Genomic DNA, 25,208 nt, shown 5'->3' with positions numbered 1-25,208 from the left:
TTAATGCAAAATAGTCAATAATAATTGATAAACCATTTTGGCTAACTTGAAATTACTTTTTCAGGTAAGTTTGCAATGCCTTATGCCCATTTCTAAATAAAATGTCAAAATTTAAGGCAAGAATCCACAAAATCTCAGTAAATGTTAAACACAAAGGCTTTATCCACAGTTTCTACAGCCTGAAATCCTTAAACCATCTGCAGGAAGTGAGGCTTTGTATGACTGTTTGTCCTCAGTCTGTCACTGAACTCGTCCCTCCTCTTCTCTCTCCAGAGCTGAAGCCTCGCGGTGTAGCTGTAAATCTGATCCCAGGTTTGCCAGCCTACATCCTATTCATGTGTCTGAGACACGCGGACTACGTCAATGATGACCAGAAGGTCCGAACTCTGCTCACCTCAACCATCAACAGTATTAAGAAGATCCTGAAGGTATGTACACTGTATTCAGGGTTCCTACATAGTATGGAATTTGATTTCCAGGTGTGGATAAGAATGGAAAGAAAAGAGAAAATTGAAAAATATGTACCCCTCTTTTAAATATGAAATCCTGAATTTCTGAAAAACAATAAATTGATCATACAAGTAGAGGGTGTGTCAGAGCGAGCTTGACGTTTTGTAAGCAAGGAAAGATGTATGGCATGTGACTGAACACAGACTGCAGAGCTGCCTCTACACCTGTATGCCTCAGCCTGTAACACACGTCTGCCCCAAGTGTCTCATAACTATAACAAATCTGGACGTCCACAACCAACTTAGTTTGACTGGATATGTGGCAATATCTTGAAAGTGCATATATACACAATATCATAGATAATCAGGTGTTAGGTTTATGAGTTATGCTGTGATGTGTGTAAGGAAAACCTTGCCATGGACACAGTGAATGATCAAGGCTACACAAACACCATGAAAATTAAACTACCTAACTTTTTTCAACTCATTTTGCAGTTAAGTTGGTTGAAACAACCCATTAAATGCTGCTTCTGAGTAATTTACCAGATGTTTAAACTGAAATGGATGTGATGAAGTTCCAGTATGACTGTTACCAGCTGGTTTACTGACTCTATTTTTTTCTTCCTCTTCCCGTCAGAAACGAGGAGACGACTTTGAGACGGTTTCCTTCTGGTTGGCGAACACCTGCCGTTTCTTACACTGTCTGAAACAGTACAGTGGAGATGAGGTGAGACTGACGCACAAACATCGAAACTGTCTCAATCAAATATGTACACATTCATGAATATAGTTCATTACACTTTGATTTGTCAGATTTGTCATTGGCATTATTCTTTGTGTCAAATTCTCATTATTCCAAAACATTATTTAATCAATAATTACTATATTATTTGTACAAATATGCAAAATACAAAAGCAACCATTTATATAAAATAAAATAGAATGGAATAGTTTCTTAGCCAAATTGTTGTAGATAAAGATTTAGAGAATATTTCCTATCCTTTTGAACATTTTCTGACCTGTATCTGCGTCTGTCTGCGTGCCTCAGGCCTTCATGAAGCACAACACATCGAGGCAGAACGAACACTGTCTTTCCAACTTTGACCTGGCGGAGTACAGACAAGTGATCAGTGACCTGGCCATCCAGATCTACCAGCAACTGATCAAGTGCATGGAAAACATCCTGCAGCCCATGATAGGTGTGTGCGTGTACATGTCTGAATGTTTGTGTGCTCATACAGGCTCATCCTACTTTAATTTACTGCAACTGACAAGAAGAAGAAGAAGATATGCAATTTTTTGTGTCATTTTTGACATGTATTTGCTTATGTGCATGAGACAAGTGCTTGCTAAAAGCGTACGTGCATGCGTGTTCCCCGCAGTCTCTGGAATGCTGGAACATGAGACCATCCAGGGCGTGTCGGGGGTGAAGCCCACCGGTCTCCGTAAGCGGACATCTAGCATTGCTGACGAGGGCACCTACACACTGGACTCCATCTTGCGGCAGCTCAGCGCCTTCCACTCCACCATGTGCCAGCATGGCACTGACCCCGAGCTCATCAAGCAGGTGGTGAAGCAGCAGTTCTACATCATCGGAGCCGTCACCCTCAACAACCTGCTGCTGCGCAAGGACATGTGCTCCTGGAGCAAAGGCATGCAGATCAGGTAGGAGATGTCACTGCTCAAGGTGGAGCTCCAGAGTGAAGCTATGTTTGCGTGATGTATTTTTCTTTTTTCTTTTTTTCTTTTAAACGGGTAGTAAATTATTTGAAGTGGGGTTGTATGAGGGTATCCATAATGGTGGTTAGCACACCCCCATTTTGGTGATGCAGCAGGATCTGCTGTGGAAAAGGTCAGAAGCAAAATGTATTTTAGCCACCTAAAACAAATCATTAAAAAGAAATCCGTGTAAGTGTACGATATATTCAGAATATATTCACCAATGTACTTTGCAGATGGATAGCTTTTTCCACCCAGTAACCACTGTTACATAAGTTGAATATTGCTCTCTTTAAACCATTCTGTTGGGTGGGTGTTAAAAAAGGTTCGTTTTCATTCACCAAAGTCACACAGTAGCACAAACAAACAGATCTAGGCAGCAGTAGAACAGCAACTCCTGTTTTCTGCAAGTTAAAATTTTTGACAAAAGAGTTTCTTGATATTTGGCTTATATTTTGATGGTTTCTTGTTGACAAAGGCTGCTGCATGCCAAGATAAAGCAGTGAAAGTATACTTAAAACAGAATACACTTGAACTAATATAGATCTTTTTTTTTAGGTGGGCCTTTTTTAAGTGGCTAAAATATGTTTTGTTGCTGACCCTGTCCACAGCAGTACATTGCTTTGTTTCTGTGTTTCTCCAAACTGGGGGCGTGCCTTCCATCATTTGCTGTTGGTAATACACTGACTATTGATAAGTACCTGATATGACCCCGACTACAAATCCAAACTATCCCTTCCACACTCATGTGTGCGTGTGTGTGTGCACACAGGTACAATGTGAGCCAGCTGGAGGAGTGGCTCAGAGACAAAGGTCTGATGACATGTGGAGCCAAGGAGACTCTGGAGCCTCTGATTCAGGCCGCTCAGCTACTGCAGGTGAAGAAGAAGACTGATGAGGATGCAGAGGCCATCTGCTCCATGTGCCTGGCCCTCACCACTGCTCAGGTAAACCATCCAGTCATTCACATTCAAATAATCCAGGCAAGCTTTTTAAATCTTTTCTTGTTCCCACCAGTCTGTTTAAAAGCAACATAAATCCAGCCAGTGTAACCTTTCTGTGTTATGTCTCTCTTTCAGATTGTGAAGGTCCTGAACCTCTACACTCCAGTCAACGAGTTTGAGGAGAGAGTGTCAGTTGCATTCATACGAACCATACAGGTAATTTACTCCAGATGTATAAATACAGCACTTTCTGGATTTTATGTACCATCAGTGTAAACATTAAGGACATTAATGCTCTTGGAAAAAAGCACAAATTGAATCTTATGTTCATTTTTATTTAATTAACTTCAACCTTAAGTTGGCAACTTGACAACAATACAGAGTATTGTACAAGGTCTACAAATTTATTTGTATATTTTGACTCAGGTGGTGCAAAAATGGTGGACTTTCTCTACATTAAAATCAGCTCTTGTAACTGCAATATCATGCAATTATAACTTGTATAACAATAAAAGCAGGTATGATGCTCATGGCAACTCAAACCATCACGATTTGCCCCCTTAAGTTACTATTGTTGTATTCCCATCCACACATCCTTTTGCACATTTTGAAGTATTGCATTGGAAAAGGTTGAGGTAATCGGCAGATTAAAAAAATGAGAGCGAGAGAAAAACACCTCAAATTTGCAAAAAGTATTTTACGCGTGCTTGAGGTGTTTTTTGCCTTTTCCAAGAAAGAGTTAATGCAGTTAAAGAGAGATGGCAAACCCTTATTCTGAATAAGTTGTGACATAAGATGTAACCCACATGACTGATCAGCTGTTTCTGCTCCCACTGTCTTCTCATCACTCCCATGGCTCTGTAATACATCCATTGGTAGAAACATTTTTAGGTATTCATCATTTGTTTTTCTGCAAATGAAATTTAACTGCATGTTAACTATTTCAATTTTGTTTGCTTCCTCCCTTCAGACTCGTTTGCGAGACCGCTGTGAGAGTCCCCAATTGTTGATGGACACGAAGATGATTTATCCGGTCACTTTCCCGTTCAATCCTTCCTCCCTCGCCCTGGAAACCATTCAGATCCCCAGCTCGCTCAACCTGTCATTCCTCACCCGTGTCTGAACACTCCAAAATCAGGATCTATGTTAACACAATTTGAGCAATTTGTCCAAAAAAATGAATTAAAAAGTCTTGAAGAGCTGCTAATTTGAAACACGATAACCAGTTCTCTTAAGAAATCCCAGGTCTGAACACACACAACATGCAAAGGTACACACACACACACACACACACACACACACACACACACACACACACACACACACACACACACACACACATGCTGAACTGTCAATGTGCATCTGTACAATCCTTCCATCCTCTGAAACAACACATGCACGTCTACACTCACGTGCACCTTCTCTCTTACAAAATGCACAAAAGCACCCAAATACACCCTCAGCTGCCGCCGCTGGTTTAAGTCTGGCTGTAAAACGCCACCATCCGTCCGTCCACTGCTTGTATAAATGCCTGCCTCTTAGAGAAGCCACAGGACCAGATCGATGCCTCCAGTACTCCGCCGACACCTGGGTCTGGTCACCCCCCAGCCCCCTCCTCTGTGTTACAACTAGATGTTAAGATAGTTCTTCTTGTCATCGTCTCGTTCTCCAGTGAGAATGTACCTACTGTCACATAAGGCCCGAAAGAAGGTGCTGGGACCTGACAAAGAGGAATAACTTGATGAGCTGTAGTCTTGCTTGATATGTTGGGTCTCTGTTTAATAGGCAAAATTAATTCGAAGCCAGGCGAGTGATAAAGTTAGCTCTCTCCACCCCATGTCGAGGCAACCTGGACCAGGCTTCGTTCTGTAATGTTGTCGTTTTATTCTCTGAACACAGTCAAGCCAAGACAGAACTCATCGTCTGTACTATATTATTTATACATATATAAATATATATATAAATATTCATAATATATATCATGTATTTTATTTATTTCATCCACCTCTGTCCCCAACCTTTTTAAGACTAGAAGCTTTCACGTGTCCGATATGAAGGATGGGACCATCATTTCCCAATACAAACAGCTTTGTAGGGACAGTTTTTAGTTTTTGCTCCATTGTACACTTATGTCGATATCAGGTAAATCATGTAGAGTAGCTGAAGGAGTGCCAGCACAGGTGATTATTCGTTAGGTCACGTCTTAAGTTAGAGATGTTGCTTTGTCATGTCTCACCTGCGTTTCTGGCAGATGAAGTGTAGCACGGGTTTTAACTGAGGAGAGATGTAAGAAGGTGTGTGGTTCAAACTCTAGATGCCATGGGTTTGACCTGCTGCAATACAATCTCTACTGTTTACAGCTGTGATCAGAGCTGGAAAACACTGGCACAAAGATATTCACTCACACACACACACAACACTACACACTGCTTACTGCTGTATCATCCACCCACGGCTTTCTTCTCTCTACTCGTCTTCTCTGGTCACAGCTCAAGTTGAAGCTTTGAAAATGTTTTACTATTATCAACGTGGAATTATTTATTTCAGTATTGTAATTTTCTTGAATATCAAAGTCGTATATCGTAAAAAAGCCATGTGTCACTGCAGAGCAGAAGGTTTCTCTGAAGATTTGGAGAGTTTGCCTCAGATTTCTGCAGCTTTACAACAACGTTTTCTGCTTATTTCCACACTAAGGCCTTGTTCAGACTGTCAGCCCAAATCTGTTTTTGGCACATCGAGATTATATACAGGCTGATTTCAGAAAATCTGGACAGCAAAAGATCACATGAAATGCAATTTCTGCCAATCAGACACAAGCCACGTTTGAAAGTGGTTTGAAATTAGATTCCAGTGGGATTTTTACAGATGTGTCTCAAACTGGGTTCTCTGGCTTTTCTGGCTTGTGTCACTCACAACATGACACGCAAAAACGATGTCAAATCCAGAGTGAAGTAAATGCATCATCAGCAGAGTCCATGGACAGACATTGAAATGATTCTGTACTGCTACTTAACAGCATAATTGTCAAGATGGATTTCCATTTCTCATCCTTTCACGTTAGAAACGCATCACCAGCGCACATAGTTACTGACGCCTGCCTTGTTATCACAGCAAGCCATGTAGACTGGTTGGTGATATATGGACACAAAAAAATAACCTGATCACTTTCAAGTAACAGTGTAGTCAGTCTGTCTTAAAGATCTGACTTGAGAAACATTTGATTTGAAATTTGATTTGCCTGCAGTCTGAACAAAGACTAACTGCAGCTTTGTGGACTGATTCCTTTCCTCTCCTGCTGTACATGTCCACCCTATGCCTTCCTGTTTTTTGTGTCAAAGAACCCACAACATGGGCTTTTATTACCAAAAAAAACAACAGAATATATGGAACCTTTGCACTTTTTCCACATCTCAACTGCACCGTAGGGTTTAAAGTTCACGGTTACTGACATGAAGAAAGATATTTTTGTCTTTTCTGTTTGGTGTACAGATGGTTTTGGCTCAGCTATTAGACATATTTGGTACTTTAGTGATGCTGAACTACATCCACATTAGTCAGTATTGTTACAGTGTGGACTAAAAACTGCACAGCATGCTTCTGCTGCCGCCCTCATCTTACCTGCATGGGCTTTGTTTCACTAGCATTACCAGTTACCAGAAATTAACCTGCATGTTTTTGTTTTAATTTCATTTTGTCTGTACAGAGAAACCTCGGTGTAGTTGAGAGTCACTGGATGAGTGTCAGGGAATCTACCCACATTGTTACGAAAAGTCTGTGCATTCCCATTGTCCTTGCTGCCTCATGTTTAGCACTTTGCTTGTTTACTTCCTGCTGTGCCATTAGTATTAACAGTCAAATTTGTCTCTTGCCATTATGTGTACCTTATTTTTGCCTCATGACCTTACCCTGCCAAAAAGATATTTTACTTTGATAGAATATTTTGTTTTCTCGTGCTAATGTGTATAGGTTATAATAAACAGTCTCCAAAACTGGACTTTCTCATTTAAAGATATACTAAGCAGGATTTTCATTTAAATGAATACTCTCAAACATCACTTATTACCCTCTAGAAGTGTGTGGTGGTATCTGTATCTGCACAGACCCTGCCTTCTGCCTGTGATTTCTTTTTTTGTCATATTGTGTTTGGGACATTTCTGAGCGTCCACCTTTGGGCAGTGGTGTGTAGCCTCCAGTAGAACTGTAATGATTAGTCAATTAATCAATTGGTTGTCAACTATTAAATGAATGGACAACTATTTACTACTTCTCAAATGTTAATATTTTATCAAAGGGTTATGGACAGAACAAGACATTTGAGGTCAACTTGGTCTTTTAGATACAGTAATCAACATTTTTTACCATTTTCTGACATTTTATGGACTGAACAACAAATTGAGTAATCGTGAAAAAGACAGATTAATTGATAATGAAAACAATAGTTATTGCATGCAGGTTGTGAGGTAAGAGGAGCAACCAATGGTTACATCTCTTCCCTCTACTCTCTTTCTGTGAGAGCTGCACAGAGTTTTACACATACAGACACACACAGGCAGAGCAGACGGAGGATACGGCAACAGGATGAAGATTCACTATTTGTGCGTTAGAACATAACCGCTGTGGAACAATTAGAAAATAGCATTTTATTCTCTATTTTGCTGTTTTGTTCCTCTCGACCGTCGCTGCTCTTTCTCTCTCATGTGGTTAGCCAAAGGGAAGGGGTGAAATTTGAGTGGTGCATTTATAAACAACCAACAGATCCTGCATAGTATACCTTTAATATTCTGTAATATCTAAAAATGATTCTTCTGAAGCAGCCAACCAACCAAGAAAGCAAACTGGTGAAGAACCAGTATGTGCTGAGAAATAAATCTTGTACCATGGTAAAGCATCTCATTAAATGCCGCAGACAGTGACAGGAACAAGCTGCAGAAAAGAACAAATCTTAAGTGGAGTAAAGATAAGTTAGTATGTGAAGTTGTTTTGTGTTGCACTCGTATTTGAAGAGACTTTGATATCCATATGCTCTCATCGGGACCACGTTGTCAATCTGCCTTTTGTTATATATTTTGGATTAATAGGTTGTTTACGATATGGTGTGTGCAAAGAGTACGTATCTGCAGGTTGTGGTAAGAAAAGACGGTTAATGAAGGAATCAAGTAACCATATGAATGTTTCAAATTGTTAATGAAGTGTATCATGATTTTAGCTGCACATTATGGACAAAGCCTTACCTGAATTATTTGCTGTCTGAATGACTTAAACACATGATTAACATTGTGGCATTGTTTTGTTCTGTCTGTGTTTTGTTTTTCCACTGAAAAATGAATATAAATTGTTCACTGTGATCAGTTTTATTTTGATAAGGTGTCGTTTTGTCCTACAGTTGGTGTCACAGATGGGTTGTACAGGTTTGCTATCAGTCAAAATGCACTTTTTAAACATTGCAGAGGAATTCAGATGAATTATAGATGGATAAGGACTGTAATACGTCACATTTACGAGCCTTTCTTCCTTTGATTCCCACCATCTTTTTACTGAGCTGTGGCCCATTGAGCTTCCTGTACCACATTCCCTGTGTGAGTGGGCGCTTCACTTTCTTATTCAATGATTTTTTTTTTCTTGCTGTTTTAGTATCAATGCCACAGGTAAGAAGACACACTTGTGAATTTCATGGATGAAGCACCAGCCTTCTCATACACAGAGTGGGAATGCTGGCCTAGTTTCAGAGGAGAAAAAAGAAACGCATTGTTTCATTGGTTCATATTGTTGAGCAGAGCTGCAGCGTTCCCCTGGGCTTCTCTTGGGCTCTCAAACAGGAGAAAATGTCATTCCTCCACTCTGCATTTTTACATTAAGGAGAGAGTTGGTTGTATGATACGACGTAGACATTATAAATGACCATTGTTCTTATCAGCACTAGCGTTGATTGTGCCATTTTAAAACTTGTTAAAAACACAATATCTCATCACCCCAGCTGTTCGTGGTACATGCTGAAGCCAGTACCACCCGTTTCCTCTCTGACCCATGTGTACATTTGACAAACTGGACTGTTTGTAGTTTCTGGTAGCTGTGCTTAGTGAATGTGTTCACCGTTAAGAAACTAAGAAACTTGGAATAAATTGTCAAATCTGTAAAAGTAAAATAAAAGAATTCAGCACTGTTGGATTGTCTGTGGGAGATTATTTCTCTTTTGTGTCTCATTCTTAAGTCTTGTCCAACACATTTTAAAGAAATATGATTCTTTCGGTGACATCAATTAAAAAAAATGCAGAAACTATTACCAGATGTCTGGCCTTGTGTTAAGACCTGGCTTAGGTGGCCACAACACAAGGGAGACACATAAAGTTATAACATAGAATAATTTATGATATTGAATTAAAACAAATTGTACTAAATTAAAGTGTCATGTTAAATATTCACAAAACTGAGCATGGAAGTTAGAGATACAAGTTAGAACCAGATTAAACCCCAAGAAGATGCCAGGAGTTTTCACAATCTGTAGTACTGATCTGTGGAAGCTGTTGATTTTTTTTTTTACTTCAGAGGTGAAACTGGCTAATTCCTGCTTCGCTAATGACAGTACAAAACCTGAAGACTGCAAATAATCAGGGCTACATCTAATAGATTACTTTTAATGGGGATACACCAGTCTGATTACAACATAAACATTCCACATTGTACAAAAATAACAAAAAACGCTGATGAAATGTTGACTTTTCACCCATACTTCATTGAGTAATCATGGTAACACTTTATTTGAAGGGGTATACATAAGACTAACATGACACCATTATAACCATTAAGTGACACCTGTCATGAAAATTAAAGAACCTTAATGAATGTTTATGACTGTTGTTATTGTTAATCAGTCAATTATGTAATTTTCATGCAAGGTTGACATAATTTGAGATGTCTTTGTTATGACAACTATCACTGTAGCTGAAATCAAGGAAAATATTCACGATCCACTTATAATGATCTTATGACAGCCAGTGTCAAAGCTAACCACGTATCACAAATGAGTTTAATGTAACATTAACACATAAAGCTAAATAGTTTCTTTAAGTCTGATAACTGGGCTTATTATGGCATGTTTATGCAGTGTTGGTTCATATCAAGAGGTTATGTTGTCCTTTGTCACATTGCCACAACAAAGTTATTTTTGTCTTGGTTTATGTTAAGTTGACATAACATGACATCAACAATAAAAAAAAAAACCAAAAAAAAAAAAAACACTTAATTAAAACAGTCATAGACATTCATAAAGGCTCCATCATATTTGTCATGTCATGATTATGACAGTGCCATGTCAGTCTTGTGCACACCCCTTCAAATAAAGTGTTGCCGTAATCTTTTCAGAATAGGTGGTGATGTAATGTATATTAATATATCATGCAATTTCAAGTCATCCTGGGGATTTCTGAAAATCAAATGATTATGTGCATTGGATTAGACTGTAAATGTAACTTTCTAGGTCTTACAGGTAACTGATGCTGCAGAGACGTATGAACCATGAAGGTAAAAGCAGAGCAGAGTCACAGCTTAAACACTAAGAAGCTTATTGTTCCCTCTCTGTCCCTCACCTAACCGACAATCCTCTTCACTGGAAAAACTCAACTTAGTTCTCTTGGGGCAAATACCTGCAGGACAGAGAGGGAACATTTCTCTTGTGAGGTGAGATTTTTATCATTGATATGTCTGCTAGTTTTGGAAATAATATTTTACAAACTTATGTTGGTGTAATTTGTTCACATATGGATTCAATTTATGGAATGTATTGTGTAGCCTAAATGTAACTAGAGAGTGTAAAGTTTAGAATTTGTTATAAACCAGCCTGTAACATAGACATATAAATCATATTTAGGAAAGTATCAATGGAATTTGAAAGTGGTAATCATTTCCAATTTCTGCTCAGGTATGGTCTGTACACCTGGTACAAAACAGAAACAAAACGTTATGATGATTATCTCAACAATGAACTTCAGTCTCTTAATGAGGTTCTCTGATTTCTGAAAACAAAATGCACAAAATGAAGGAGATTATGAGTATGTCATGACATTATTATGTCTTATAAGATAGACAGTATTTATGTGTTTATATTGGAAAAAACACAATTATAAAACAAGTGCTACAAATAAAGGTACAGTACATGTGCAGTAGTGATGAAATGTAGATCCATAATGTAGAAGATCATAATTAGTTGTTATTTGATTTTGCAAAGTGTTTTACTTGCACAGGATGTGTGCAGTTCCAGGAATAGCTGTGCTGCACTCCTCTGCTCTGGAGCTCAGAGAAGGATCAGGGGGAGTAGATTACCAACTACTTATCTCCTGGCACACACACACACACACACACACACACACACACACACACACACACACACACACACACACACACACACACACACACACAAATAGTCACAGCCCAGTAAACAAATCAATAAAACAAAAAAACTGACCTGTAGTCCAGCTTATTGTGTTAATCTTTATGTTTGTGTCTGTGATTTCCACAGGGTGTGTAGGTGATCATCTGCAGCCATGTGCGATCAGACGTTTGTGGCGGTCACTTTTGGCCCCTGCGACAGCTGTGGGAAAGCCAGTCCTCTTATGAACATCTACATTAAGAGTGAAGCCATCAACTACTGCTCCTACTGTGTGGAAGTGGTATGTTATGTCTTCCACTCAGTTTGTCATCATCACTTAACAGCTGCAACATCATTTCATTACAAACTGTGGTAACATTTGCAAAATGTGAAATGTTTTTTGTATTATTTAATTTGAGTGGATGTAGCTCTAACAAGATTTATTTTTTTCTGCTATAAACTCAAACTAATTTAGTCATCGGTAAATACTGTAGCATTGGGTATCATAATTTGTACACCAACCAATTCATTATAACAAGTTACAGATTATTTTTAAAATTGGAAAAAGAGATTAAATCCATACAAACACATAAAAGTCTACTCCCTTAAGTTACAGGCATATCTTACTCTTATGTTTATCTATTAGCATGTATGATGATGCCACTTTATGCAACATGTGTTTGGCTGAGGACCACTAAGCAGCACCTTTTGACATGCAATCATATTAATGTTTTTACAAGCATGACTTTGAGGAGAGAGATGCATGCCATGTTTTGAACTCAAAACATTAACTTGCAGAAAAAGGCAACTGGTTTATTAGTGAGCTAACATTTAATCTAATTGTTAAATAATAATAATTACAATGGCTTTGACTGTTTTACTCAAGATTGATGTAGCACACTATCACAAAACCTGACCAGTAATTAATTAAAGTGAAGAGTGGTTTAAAAAACACGTTGATTAAAAAAAATAAATAAAATAAAATGTCGACGACTATTATATGAAAAAAAATATATTTTCACCAGCGTGGTGTCTGATAACTTTAACATGGAGATGATGGAGGGCGGTGGGGGAGGAGGAGGCTGAGAGACTGAAGCAGAGCGCGAGCTGAGTCTGTCTGACGCGCGCGGCAGCATCACTGTGGCGCTCGCGAATAGTCTCATCAGACCGCTAACTGTTAACCGTCAACTAACCGTCCCGTCCTGTTCCCTCTCGTTTTCCTGTCTCTCCCGTGTTTCCCGCCCCGCTCCGTTCCTCCCTGTTGTGTTTTGTTTTGTTGTGCTTGTTGTTTCTCAAAGATGGCTTGTCAGGGGCTCCAGAGAGGGGAAACTCTGGCCACGCTGAAGAGAGAGAGCGAGACTCTGAAGAAGAAGCTGGAGGAGGAGCGGGGCAAACTCAACGACGTGGAGTGTAAGTGTCCCCGAATAAAAAAACACTGTATTTTGGTCACATTTTTACTGAAACATGGCGTTGTTTAGTGAAAAGACAACTAAAAGTCTGACAGTTGGCAGGTCGTTAACTCCTCTTTTCAACATGTAGAGGTTAGTCTGTTTTGCTTATGGTGGAATTTAACCAAGTACTGAACTGAATATCCCTGTACTTAACTTGAGTATTTTTATTTAATCATGCTAATTTATACCTCTGCTCAACTACATTTCAGAGGCAAATATTTTACTTTGTACTGTTATTGACACCTATTCTCATTAATAAAAAAACATGATCAAATGATATGATGCAGCTTTTTTTTTTTATTCAATAGCTAATATCAAATATCAACAAAGACTACAGTTAATTATCATGTTTAATATAGGGCTGCAACATTTATAAAATGTAAGTGATGTTCATCCCAGTTTTTCAAAGCCCAAGGTGAATTAAAATGTCTTATTATGACAGTCTAACATCCAAAGATATTCAGTTTAATATGATGATAAACAAACAAAATCTGGAAATCTGCATATTTTAGAGACTGAAAACAACATTTTCTTTCCATTTTGCATGAAGAATTGCTTCAACAATTAATTGGTAATCAAAATAGTTACACAGTTTAACTCTTTTATTACCATTAGGTAATAGGTGTAATTGACCCGGGTGGCAAGCCTTAACATTGAGCTCTGATTGTGCTTCTAATCAACTCAGTGGTATATTACATATCTGCAATTAGTAATGTGTAATGAACTACAACATTGAAATGTTTCTGCATGTATTAGTGATAAAAACAGAGTAATGCAATAACATTTTTTAACAGCACTGTTCTGCTTAGTGAGTAGCCTACTTTTACTTTTGATAATTTAAGTAAATTTTGCTGATAATGGATCTATACTTAAAGGGTCAGTTAATCCCAAAATCAAAAATACATATCCTTCTGGCTTGTAGTGCTCTGTATCAGTCTAGATTGTCTTGGTGTGAGTTGTCGAGTTTTGGAGATATCAAATGTGGAGATGTCTATCAACTCTTGATTACAATGGAACTAGATGGCACTTGGCTTGTGGTACTCAAAGCAGCAAAAAAAAAAAAAAAAACAGAAAAGAAAAATAAAAACTCAACAGCAATGTCTCTTTCCAGAAATCATGAGCCAGTTACTTAAGATAATCCACAGACCTTATTATGAGCAGTTTTATGAAGGAACTTTTTTCTGTATACCAAAGTACACCTGCTGGAAAGAAGTGTGCATGTACTTGTGGACGAGAGGTGACAGCTCGGCCGAGGAGGACGCCATTGATGTTTACATCCCACGCTGTCTCAAGCATGAGCCTCTCCTCCAGGACTAGACACAGGCTACCTTCTTTGTGATGATATGGTTGATGGCTGGGGTTTGGTAGAAAGAAAATAGATCTAATGTGAAACTGCTCACAACAAGGCCTGTGGATTATCTCACGTAACTTGATCATGATTTCTTGAAAGACACATTGTGGTTGAGTTTTTAAAATGTCAAGTGCCATCTGCTTCTGTTACATTGGAGAGAAGGCAGACATCTTTTATGGTCGATATCTCAGAAAAAAAAAACTTGTATATATGCATTGTTGATTTTGGAGTGAGCAGTCCTGTGTGTGTGTGTGTGTGTGTGTGTGTGTGTGTGTGTGTGTGTGTGTGTGTGTGTGTGTGTGTTGGTATCTCAGTGCACCAGGTAGCTGAGAAGGTGGAGGTGTTGGGTGCTCTCTCCGTAAAGACCAGACGTGTGATGAAGGGGCATGGGAACAAGGTGCTGTGTATGGACTGGTGTAAAGACAAGCGTCGTCTAGTCAGTTCCTCTCAGGTACACACCTGCACACATACACACTCATACAGATGGGATACAGTACATAAAGAGAAATAGTATTATTTAATATGAATTCAGATGTGTGCATGACACGTTTGTTTTAATGAAATGTAACCCTGTAGTAATGAACCTTTTCTTTTCTAATCTAGGATGGAAAAATTATTGTCTGGGATGCATTCACTCTCAATAAGGTTAGTAGAGGTCTATGTTGTGTTTTTGTCCATAAAAGAGAATGTGATCCTTTGATTAATAAAAGACAATAAACATGTTGGGCAATGTACAGAAAATCTCATTATCACAATTATATTTTGAGGAGTTCTGTTATTCCTTGGTGAGTTTTACTTTCATGACAGAAGAAATTTGAGAAGAACTATGTTTACTACTGTAAATTTGTATTTAACACTTGTAAAGCAAACATGTTGAATAATTTTATGATACTAGCATCATTCATCGTTAATGTTTTTCCTTCATGTCGAAGAAAAATCATATATCAGTAATGTCAAAGGGCACTAAACAGTACACTTCCTGTGAGACTTATCAAACGTGGAGGAAATCAGAGTTAGGAAAGATCTGCAATTATCCAATAAAAAGTCAGGCTCTAAAATGATAATTTTGAGCTCGGTTTTATGTTTCTTACTACAAAATTGTCTGTGTAAAAAATGAATAGGACTGTTACTTCCAACAGCTTGGTTGCCCGGTTTAATCTTACCTCTTTCTCCACTGTTATGTAAGGAAAAAGTGTTTTTTTTTACCTTTGCATGCTCAGATGCTTATGTTCTATTCACCATATGTACTGGTGTTGAGTGGCTGCTGCCATACTCCACTGAGAGAGAGGGGGCAACACGATCACATGGAAATATGCGTTTAAAGATTATCTATCCATCTGTCCCCTGTAATGTGTGTGAGTGAGTGCTCTTTAATGGCAGTCAGGATTCAGGCTGGTTGAGCCATCATGCCTCTTGATGGAGCAGACAGAACCACGCTGAACATAATCCCTGTTAATGCTCACCACATCCACATTAACTACAGCTGTGTAAATCTCTGTCTACATAAGAGTATAGTTGGTTCATTCTTATTAGAGTATTTTATTACCAATAACAAATTACTCATGTTTTTCTCTGTTTTCCGTTCATTTGTTCATGTGTGTACTATCTGCGTGTCACAGGAACATGGGATGTCCTTGCCATGTACATGGGTTATGGCATGTGCTTATGCTCCCTCAGGCTGTGCTGTGGCATGTGGGTGAGTCCAGAGATTTAATAAACAGCTACTCTTTCCAGTAATCAACAACACTTAACAGCTTTACTGTCAAGTAAAATAACATTTTGGGATTTTTTTTTACTACAAAGTTATTATTGTTATAGAGAAATTATTCATGTTTCATTCTCTTAAACTTAAAGCTACTACAAGGAGTTTTTAACTGGTTATGAAACAGTCTCAATATATTACTGATGCCTCTATATGACCTACATAAATTAACAAAGCCATCAGTGAGACAATTGGCTGTTACTGTGTAGTTATTCTTAATGCCTGCCACTGGGTCTGGATTCTTCGTGAAATCAGATTAAACCAGCCTGTGTTTACATTTTCCCAGACAAAGTAACAGTGAGTTGTATCGTATCCAGTTAAAAAGAAGCATGATGAGATATTTCCTGAGATAATTTTATTTTTGACATCATAATGTGTGGTTACTAAGGTTGAAACCTACCACTTTTGTCCACAGGGGCCTCCAAAATCCACACAATATCAAAATTCCTTGTAGTAGCTTTAATTGTAACTGCATTGCATCAATAATTTAAATGTTGGTTGCTCATTTTTATTCACTTCCTACCTCACACCCATGCAGTTATATTTTTTGAAATAATACTGTGTAAGATAAATTAATTTTCGCCTATGAGGGCAGATTCTCTGTAATTGTGTATGTTTGGTTAATGATATTGCTCGCTGGCACTAAATTAGATCCTTATAGGTTTCATTTGATATACAGAATCTGATAAAGAAGGCAGGTTCATTGTCTTTACTCAGTCATCATATGTCTATCAGCCTGGATCACTGATGTTTTTATCTCCTTCAAAAGTGGACTGGATAACAAGTGCTCAGTGTTCCCACTGTCACTGGACAAAAATGAGAACTTGAATGCAAAGAAGAAGTCTGTTGCCATGCACACCAACTATGTGTCAGGATGCACCTTCACCAACTCTGACATGCAGGTGAGCACTGGTTACACACCCGGTGAGAAACTGTCAATAAGAGCATTTTTGTAATCTATTATGAATGATATTATAATACATTTTGCCACTTGGCCTGAACAAACATTCAGCTGCATATTTTGTTTGCAGGATTTGTAGATAAAATAATCTATGCTGACTTGAACTGTGACTTGAGTGTTTGTTTGGATCTGATCCAGAAGGGTTTGGTGTTGTCTGGTGTATCTTCTGGTGGATCTCTGAGAGGAGGCCATGAGATGAAGCAGCTGCAGACAGCTATTCATAGTAGGGCTACACAATTAAATGCAATATTCAAATCACAGAAGCTGCGACCTTTTTGATTGATTTTGAAGTAAAAAATGTCTGACTAAACAGCATTAAATTAATAACTGGAGTGCTGCAGAGGTACCTTGGCCCAGATCTAAGACCTCTTGCACCCAAAGCAAGAACCATCCAAACTGTTGACTGTTATGTACTGTTAATCATCATCATCAAAATAACCTAAAACTATGACAACTATATATTTTTTTCAATTTTAAATATTGTATTTCAGGACTAATATTTAACCATACCTTCTATTTGTCCTTTTTGGGAATTGATAAGTCAGCATCGACTAGACTTTTTTATTGGCTGTGCCTGCAACTCACCAGCAGGATAGAAGGAAGTTAGGGGATGAACTCGAAAGGAGAACATGAAGGAAACAGCCTGAGATATTTAGCTTTAATAATTTACTTCACTCTGGCCCTCAGCAAGGCAGAGAGAGGAGCACAATGACAGGGAGGACAGGGAGAAAGAGCAAATGGGAGGGCTGAGGAGGGGGCAGAAAAGAGAGGGGGTGATGGTTCTCTGTCCTGGGTGTATTAATAGACACTGAGTGGCTCTTATCTAGGAAAGAGTGGAACACACTGACCTGAGGGCAGAACATTTAACACATAGACACATACATGCATGTGTTTCCCCTGTCCTTCTCACACACACACACACACGCCTGTCACACATCTCCTCTCTCATACTGCATCTTACACACAAAGACACATGCATGCACATGAACACAATGTAACGCTCACAGTCTTTATACTGTTAAAATAGAGCTTGGAGCACAAAGCTGTGGACTATATGAAGGTCTAAGAAAGTGTGTTTATTATTAATTTTTTGAAAGACTGGTTTCACCTTAAAGCCTTAAAGGGACAGTTCACCGCAAAAGTGAAAAAAAAATATTTTTCCTGTGGTCTGGAGAGCAGTTTATCCACATTTAGTTTGTTTTGGTGTGAGTGAGTTGTCTTGGAGATATATTGGTCATAGAAATGTCTGTTCTCTCTCGCAGTGTGAAGCAGTGTGAGCAGTTTCATGTAGGAACTACTTTCTTTATACTTGGGGTTCTCATCCTTTTGTAACTTAAGGTCCACTTCTGATCGTTTAAAAAAATCAGAGGACCACCTTCCCAATGAGAAATGAGAAAAAAAAACACAACATGAAAAAAAGGATAAGAAATTAATATGCTGTTATGAATCCAATCCAGTATTTGTTGGCACAAGGTTGTCTCCCACATTACTTTTTTTTTTTTTTTTTTTTTTTTTAAAGATATTTTTTGGGCTTTTTGCCTTTATTGATAGCGAAAGCTGAAGGTATGACAGGAAAGGGGGGTGAAGATAGAGGGGATGACACGCAGCAAATGAGCCGCAGGCGGGATTCGAACCGGCGGCCACTGCAGAGGACTAACAGCCTCAATACATGGTGCGCACGCCCTACCAACTGAGCTATAGGGGCGCCCCCACATTACTTTTTAATTTCAAACACCAATCCATTTTGTGTTACTTCCTAGCTAGCAAACACTGACAAAATGTGTTTGTCTCTACCTGATATGTTGTGATTGTGTGGTGTTGAAATTATGCATTTAAAATTGTTTTTTATCTATGTAAATTCTTATCAGTTGGCAGTGCCTTTGCCAGCGGCCCAGTGGTTAAGAATGGCTGCTTTTTACAATAGAAAGAAAGTAGTTCCTACATGAAACTGCCCAAAACAATGTCTGGGGGTTATCTTGAATAATGATTTATGAAAAGAAACATTGCTGTTGAATTTGTCAAATGTATTTTTTTGCACAAGCTGAGTGCCATCTAGTTCCATTATATTATCATCCATTAAAAGACAACAGACATCTCTACAGCCGATATCTCCGTAACTCGGTAACTCACACCAGAACAAGATTGATGAGCACTACAGGTAAGAGGAAAAATCATCTCCTATATTTTTGATTTTGGGGTGAACTGCCCCCTAAAGTCCGCTAAAAGGAGAGTTAGGATGATGATACAGTTGTGTGTTGTATCTCTGTGTCTGTGTGTGTCCAGCTGAGAGCAACACAGCTGACTTGTGACTTTTTCATTACAGGCATTTACAAGTGAGATCAGTGGGTAATTTAAGGAACCCCCTGCAAGTATTTAATATATGGTAACATGCAGGTGGTGGTGAGCAAAATCAGACTGATGCAAGGCTCTCTCTTAGATCAATGAGGTTCCCATCTGTGTGTTTGTGTGTGTGTGTGTGTGTGTGTGTGTGTGTGTGTGTGTGTGTGTGTGTGTGTGTGTGTGTGTGTGTGTGACAGTAATTGTGGCTTAGTGATAATTGCATTCATGTTGAAACTGGAGCTACCTCACAGTGCAGGCAGGATGTGGTGTATTTTTGTGCCTGAGGTCATCCAGCAGGAGCTCTCTAATCCAGCAGCCAGCAGGGATCTCTGATGTCTGCATGTGTCTCTAAGTGCCCATAATCTGTTTTCATCAGAGGAATCGCTGACATTTTGCCATTTTGTGTGCTTTTTGTATGTGGGAACATGATGCACAGTGAGACTTCTGGGTTAGTGGGGAGGCGCTGACCTTAAGTTATTGACATATGTGAGTGTGTGCGTATTCCCTTTAAATGCATTTTGTAGGTTTGTGCAAATTGAGCTACAGTCATATGTCATATGATAAAATAGAGCTACAGCATTTCCCTACTTGTCCACACTGTTCAAACAGGCTAGAAAACAGGTGTTGATGGTGCTGTTCTTTTTCTTTTAAGACATTGCCAAGGTCAAAATGATCACGTGTGGCACTTAAATTTAATGTCCTATTTAATTTAGTTTGCCTTTATTTTACCAGGAAATCCTGCTGAGATCAAAAATCTCTTTTACAAGAGAGACCTGGCCAAGGTAGCAGCCGCACAAAAACACAACATGAATGGAACATACAATATGATATACAGACTATAAAAACTATCAAACTAACAAATATAGGCACAAAAACTGCCTCCATCCTCAACAAGAAATGAACACAAAATAAGGAGCAATATAAACACAAAGCTGGTCAGAAGGCTGCTTTCTCAGGTCAGGTGCGGGTCAGGCCACACACCTGAGCAACAGCACCTGAGGGAGAGATGACAAGAGCATGTAACAAATGGATATAAATGCATCTAATTTTATATATTTTTTGTAGAGGTTAACCTCCAGATTACCTCTTAAAGTAGCTTCCACATGTCTTTTCTTGGCATTTAAAGTAAAACAAGATTTAGCCTTCTTCATTTTGAGTTTCCTAACTAAGTTAGCAATATGTGCATTAGATGAAAGCTTGTTGTCAATTCATTTATACCCATGTTCTTGTAAAAGGGCACAGTTTAAATATATTTCTTGAATCAAGTCTGTCATTTCCTGTTTATTTTTGGCTGCTTCATTTCTCGTACGTTAGAAGTGTTAGTCTTAAAACAGAAATGAAAGCAAAGACTTTAGCTGAAGTCATATAGAGAACAAGTAACCTGAAAATGAGCAACAGCTACAGTTTTATAACATGAACATTACATTTATTTACAATTTATCTAATATATATAAAAATAATTTGAGACCAACTTTTAATATCACCTTTTTATCCATATTCTGTCTTTTTATGACCACCAGCAGTGGCATACTAAACCAAATTCAGCATAGTTTCATGTTTTAGTCCAGTCGTTGTGAAGTTTCCAAAAGAATACAGAATTTATTGATTGAAGTCCCTCTGATGGCACCTCGTACTGTCTGGTTTCCACAGTGTATGGTTCACTGCCATAACAAGCCTGCCAGTGTTTGTGCAGTTTTTAAGCTGTAGGTTACAGTTCCCTCAATAAATCATACTACAGTGTTCTCAAAGAGACTACATTTTGGTTCTGAAAATGTATGGCCTTTTTATTAACATGCTTTGGGAGAAAATAAGCTTTATGTTTACATATTGTTAATTGTTTTGTCTTTGGTTTTTGTATGCATGTTGAACATGTGTGTGTGTGGGGTGCATTTGTCCATGTGTATGTATATATGTGTGTGTCAGATCCTGACCTCCAGTGGTGACGGCACATGTGCCTTGTGGGATGTGGAGAGTGGACAGCTGCTGCAGAGTTTCCATGGTCACACAGCTGATGTCTTGTCCCTGGACCTCGCCCCATCTGAGACTGGAAACACTTTTGTCTCTGGGGTGAGAGAGATTGTGTGTGTGTATTGTGTGTACATGTATTTGCTTATATGCATGAGACAAGTGCTTGCTAAAAGTGTGTGTGTGTGTGTGTGTGTGTGTGTGTGTGTGTGTGTGTGCTGGCACGTGTGTATTTGTCTGTTTGTCATTCATGTGGTTGTGGCAAAACCCTGTGACTCATGGTTTTCTTTAGATTTAGAGTTTTCATGAAATACTGACATTTTGATGAAACTGGCTCTTTACAGAGCAACAACATTTCTTTCTCTAATGTGTGTATGGGTCTGCATTTGTGTGTGTGTGATTTCAGGGCTGTGATAAGAAGGCCAATGTGTGGGACATGCGCTCTGGACAGAACATTCAGTCTTTTGAGAGCCACGAGTCTGACATCAACTGTGTAAAGTGAGTCCAGCTCTTTGATAAAGTCTCACAGTGTCTCTCTTATTAATGACACATTAATGACATGACATAAAACTGAAGAGCAGAAGTGACATCAATATTGGTGCTTCTACTTCTGCTACTGCCATTAGAAAAAGAAGACCTAAATAATTAAATTCCTTCCCAAATCATCAAAATGCACAATAAACAAAGACATTTTACCCACACATCTGTATACATGCTCGACATCATGGAGGACATCAGAGGCACTTTACTACCCTTTAATTTCTTTGTCTTTAATGAATGAGACTGACATGCCCATACTTTGGATCATGTTTTCTACTCTCTACATTGATTCTGGTCTAAAATAAAATTTGAATCTAGCTTTCCAGCTGTCTAAGTTTGTGGAAAAAGATTTAGATAGCAGTTTCGGACCAATCATGGAGTATGCAATATCTTAAACCATATTGTTGTGTTTTATTTCTTCTTAAGCTCTGAAAAAGTGATGCATTTTGGTTGTGTTGTCACATTTGAGCTTTGCATGGATGATTGTTTATTGCAGTGTTTCTCAAATGGGTGTATTAGTACCCCAAGGTGTACTATGGAGTAGTGCTGGGCATACGTTGTTGTTTTTTTGTTTTGTTTTTTGTTGTTTGTTTGTTTTTATGTTACAGTAATTTATCTTTTTTGTCATGCATAATTTCTAAAATACTTACAAGTTCAATTAAAAATGTTAATGTAACATAGAATGACTAAACCACATTTTATATTCAGTATTCAATCAATAAAATGCATTTGTGGTTGAAATGTCTCCAGTAATACAGCTGAAAACATGGAAAGAAGTAAAAAGGAAAGACAAAACAGAAAATATCTGTTAAAGGAGAAGAGATGCTGGGTTAAAGAATGTCTAAGTGTTGAGACAAATGCTGAGTTGTACAAAAAGGAACATAAATTGGCATGACCCACTTTTTTGTTTGCTTGTCATCAAACCCCCAACCAAATACAGAAAGTCCACTGGTGCATCAATATATCTAATTCTCCCCTCGGTCATGTGTGTTCAGGTACTACCCCAGCGGAGATGCATTTGCTTCTGCTTCTGATGATGCCACAGTGAGTCATGTCATATGATAGTTGTCATGTGTTGTCTGTGCCCTGTGCACTATTGTTTAATCGACATCCTCAATGCATGTGTAGAAAGTCAGTTGATTTATTTGATACTCATTGGTATTTGTCAGATTGTAACACAATTAAAAAACTGCTGCAGATAGAATATTATCTGACAAATACATATAAATTTTCCTAAACGTGTTGATGCCATTCTGTTGGTTTCATCAGTGATGTGTACAGACAAGCTAAACCCCAAACTGACCCTATATCTATGATATACTATAATGGTGCTGACTGTAGGCCATTCAGGTACTAAAATAACTCATATCAAATCACAATGTGTGTGTTGTTGTGTTTGATCCTCAGTGCCGTTTCTATGATCTGCGAGCTGACCGTGAGGTGGCTGTCTACCAGAAGGATAGCATCATATTTGGGGCTTCCACTGTGGACTTCTCTATGAGTGGTAAGAAGTTTGAAAAGCATTTAAAGTTCAATCATTGTATTACACTGAATGTGGTTAGTAAAGATGACTCATTTGACTTGAGAAAAGGTTCAGAAAAGGCCAGACTGGATGTAAAAAAAAATATATAATAATTTTAAAAAATACTGCACTTTGAGCTGGTTCCGTGACCTCTTCTGAAGAAAATAAGTCATGATTGGACACTACACATCTATTGATAGTGTATTTGAATAATATGTATTACAGTTCCATAAAGTGCTATAGTAGTCATTGTTTTAAAAGCTATTTTTAGAGCTCCAAGGAAAAGTTTTGTATCTCAGAATTTCAACTGATTCTTTGTCTCGACTTCCTCTTATTCCAAAACTTCCCCACTTCCTCTCTCTCTCTCGCCCACTTGCCCACTTCCGCTCCCAGGTCGCCTTCTTTTCGCTGGTTACAATGACTACACCATCAATGTGTGGGATGTTCTGAAGGGGACTCGCGTCTCTGTCCTTTTTGGCCATGAGAACCGCGTTAGCAGAGTCAGAGTGTCTCCCGATGGCACAGCACTCTGCTCGGCCTCTTGGGACAACACCTTACGGGTGAGCAGGGGGTCCCTTGTGTAATTTTTTTTGTTTGTAACTTTTTTTCATGCATAAAATCACATTGCAGCAACTGGGTTTAAAATACCCTCCCATCAAGTATGTGGCAGGGTTATAATCTCAGTTTAAGTTGCATTTTTAGACAAAAAGTGTTACGTACATTTAGATTCTTGAGTTTGTAACTTGAGCTTAAAAATGCTTGTTTTCTGTTTGAACCATATGATAATTCATGTTTCTCTCGTGCAGATTTGGGCCTAGAGTTGACATCACAATTATTTACCCGGTGAGGACAGCACCAGCATCATGTGACTGCCAAGACTGCAAGTTCCTGCCTGAGATCAACACTACTACAAGAGTGTGTTCATACAAACCGCCAGTGTGACAAACACATAGAAGCGCAAACAAATAAAATTTTCCCTCTGAATCAGGATATATCATCGTATCATAACTTTAGAGTGGGTATTCATCTTAACAGACAGTTTGGATTCCTTATCTTTGTTATTGTTAGTTTGATGGCTAATTGTATAATTGTGTAACTGTTATTTCTAATTTAGTGGGAAATACTTGCGAGTGTAAAGGGCCAAAATGACCTGTAGAAATCAGCAGCATGTGTCTGCTCTGCCATGTAGACCTGCAGACATCATCAGTGATTGTACATCACCTGTCAGTGTACACACTGTTACTGTTGTTGTTACTGTAGCTCTCTGCCATACATATTGTAATGATTATCCAAAGGAAGACAACTTTAAATGTAACCACAGATTTTTCTTATTTATACATAAACCTCAACAGCTTAGGTACATTTCTTGTGAGAAAAATAAAAAAGATTTTAAGTTTGTTTTTTGTTGTTGTTGTTTGTTTTGATGTCTCTGCATAAACAAAATACAAATTCATATTATGAGTTTGGTAAAACAGCTGATTTTAACCGACTGCCACACAGAGGTTCACATAGATACAATCTCACTAGCTGAAATTTGAATTTCTCTTATTCTGTGGAGTAGAGAAATGCAAGTAGCCCGATACCTGATCATTCATTATGGTCTTGTGTTTAACTAGAGCAGACTACTTGTTTTCTTGTGAAAGTACACTCTGTATGTGTGTAGATGTTTGTTCTGAAGACAATAATCCATGAAAGCTATCATGGCGGGTGTCCTGCTTTAAAAAAAATAAACAGCAATGAAATGCACTCAAGAGGAGGTCAAGAGTCCTGAATCACACTGTGCCACCAGAGGGCATGTCACCGCATCAGAACAGGAATGTCCCCTGTCCTATGCCAGTTCCT

At 38.4% G+C, this 25,208-nt stretch overlaps 2 protein-coding genes across 4 annotated transcripts in view; both read left to right on the top strand.

Moving 5' to 3' along the window:
- The window catches only part of myo5aa (myosin VAa), a 64,721-nt gene extending 60,308 nt beyond the window's left edge, over positions 1 to 4,413 (top strand). For all 3 annotated transcript variants that reach the window (XM_084720119.1, XM_084720110.1, XM_084720101.1), the window contains 7 exons: positions 274 to 428; positions 1,087 to 1,176; positions 1,498 to 1,648; positions 1,832 to 2,114; positions 2,941 to 3,115; positions 3,248 to 3,328; positions 4,083 to 4,413. In XM_084720119.1, coding sequence (XP_084576245.1) covers positions 274 to 428; positions 1,087 to 1,176; positions 1,498 to 1,648; positions 1,832 to 2,114; positions 2,941 to 3,115; positions 3,248 to 3,328; positions 4,083 to 4,235 — 1,088 coding nt within the window. In that variant the 3' untranslated portion in view covers positions 4,236 to 4,413. The remainder of the gene's footprint in view (positions 1 to 273; positions 429 to 1,086; positions 1,177 to 1,497; positions 1,649 to 1,831; positions 2,115 to 2,940; positions 3,116 to 3,247; positions 3,329 to 4,082) is intronic.
- Positions 4,414 to 10,651: 6,238 nt separating this feature from the next.
- gnb5b (guanine nucleotide binding protein (G protein), beta 5b) lies at positions 10,652 to 24,764 on the top strand. Its single transcript, XM_084720092.1, has 13 exons — positions 10,652 to 10,786; positions 11,625 to 11,775; positions 12,773 to 12,884; positions 14,591 to 14,727; positions 14,880 to 14,921; positions 15,896 to 15,972; positions 16,808 to 16,940; positions 21,263 to 21,406; positions 21,711 to 21,802; positions 22,840 to 22,888; positions 23,252 to 23,348; positions 23,760 to 23,926; positions 24,173 to 24,764. The coding sequence occupies exons 2-13, from the start codon at positions 11,650 to 11,652 to the stop codon at positions 24,182 to 24,184; spliced, it is 1,188 nt and encodes a 395-aa protein (XP_084576218.1). The 5' UTR covers positions 10,652 to 10,786; positions 11,625 to 11,649; the 3' UTR covers positions 24,185 to 24,764.
- Positions 24,765 to 25,208: the final 444 nt, after the last annotated feature.

Source organism: Lutjanus erythropterus, chromosome 1 (genome assembly GCF_056507025.1).
Source record: "Lutjanus erythropterus isolate fLutEry1 chromosome 1, fLutEry1.hap2, whole genome shotgun sequence".
Taxonomy (NCBI): domain Eukaryota; kingdom Metazoa; phylum Chordata; class Actinopteri; order Lutjaniformes; family Lutjanidae; genus Lutjanus; species Lutjanus erythropterus.
This window is presented reverse-complemented; position numbering and strand designations above follow the sequence as displayed.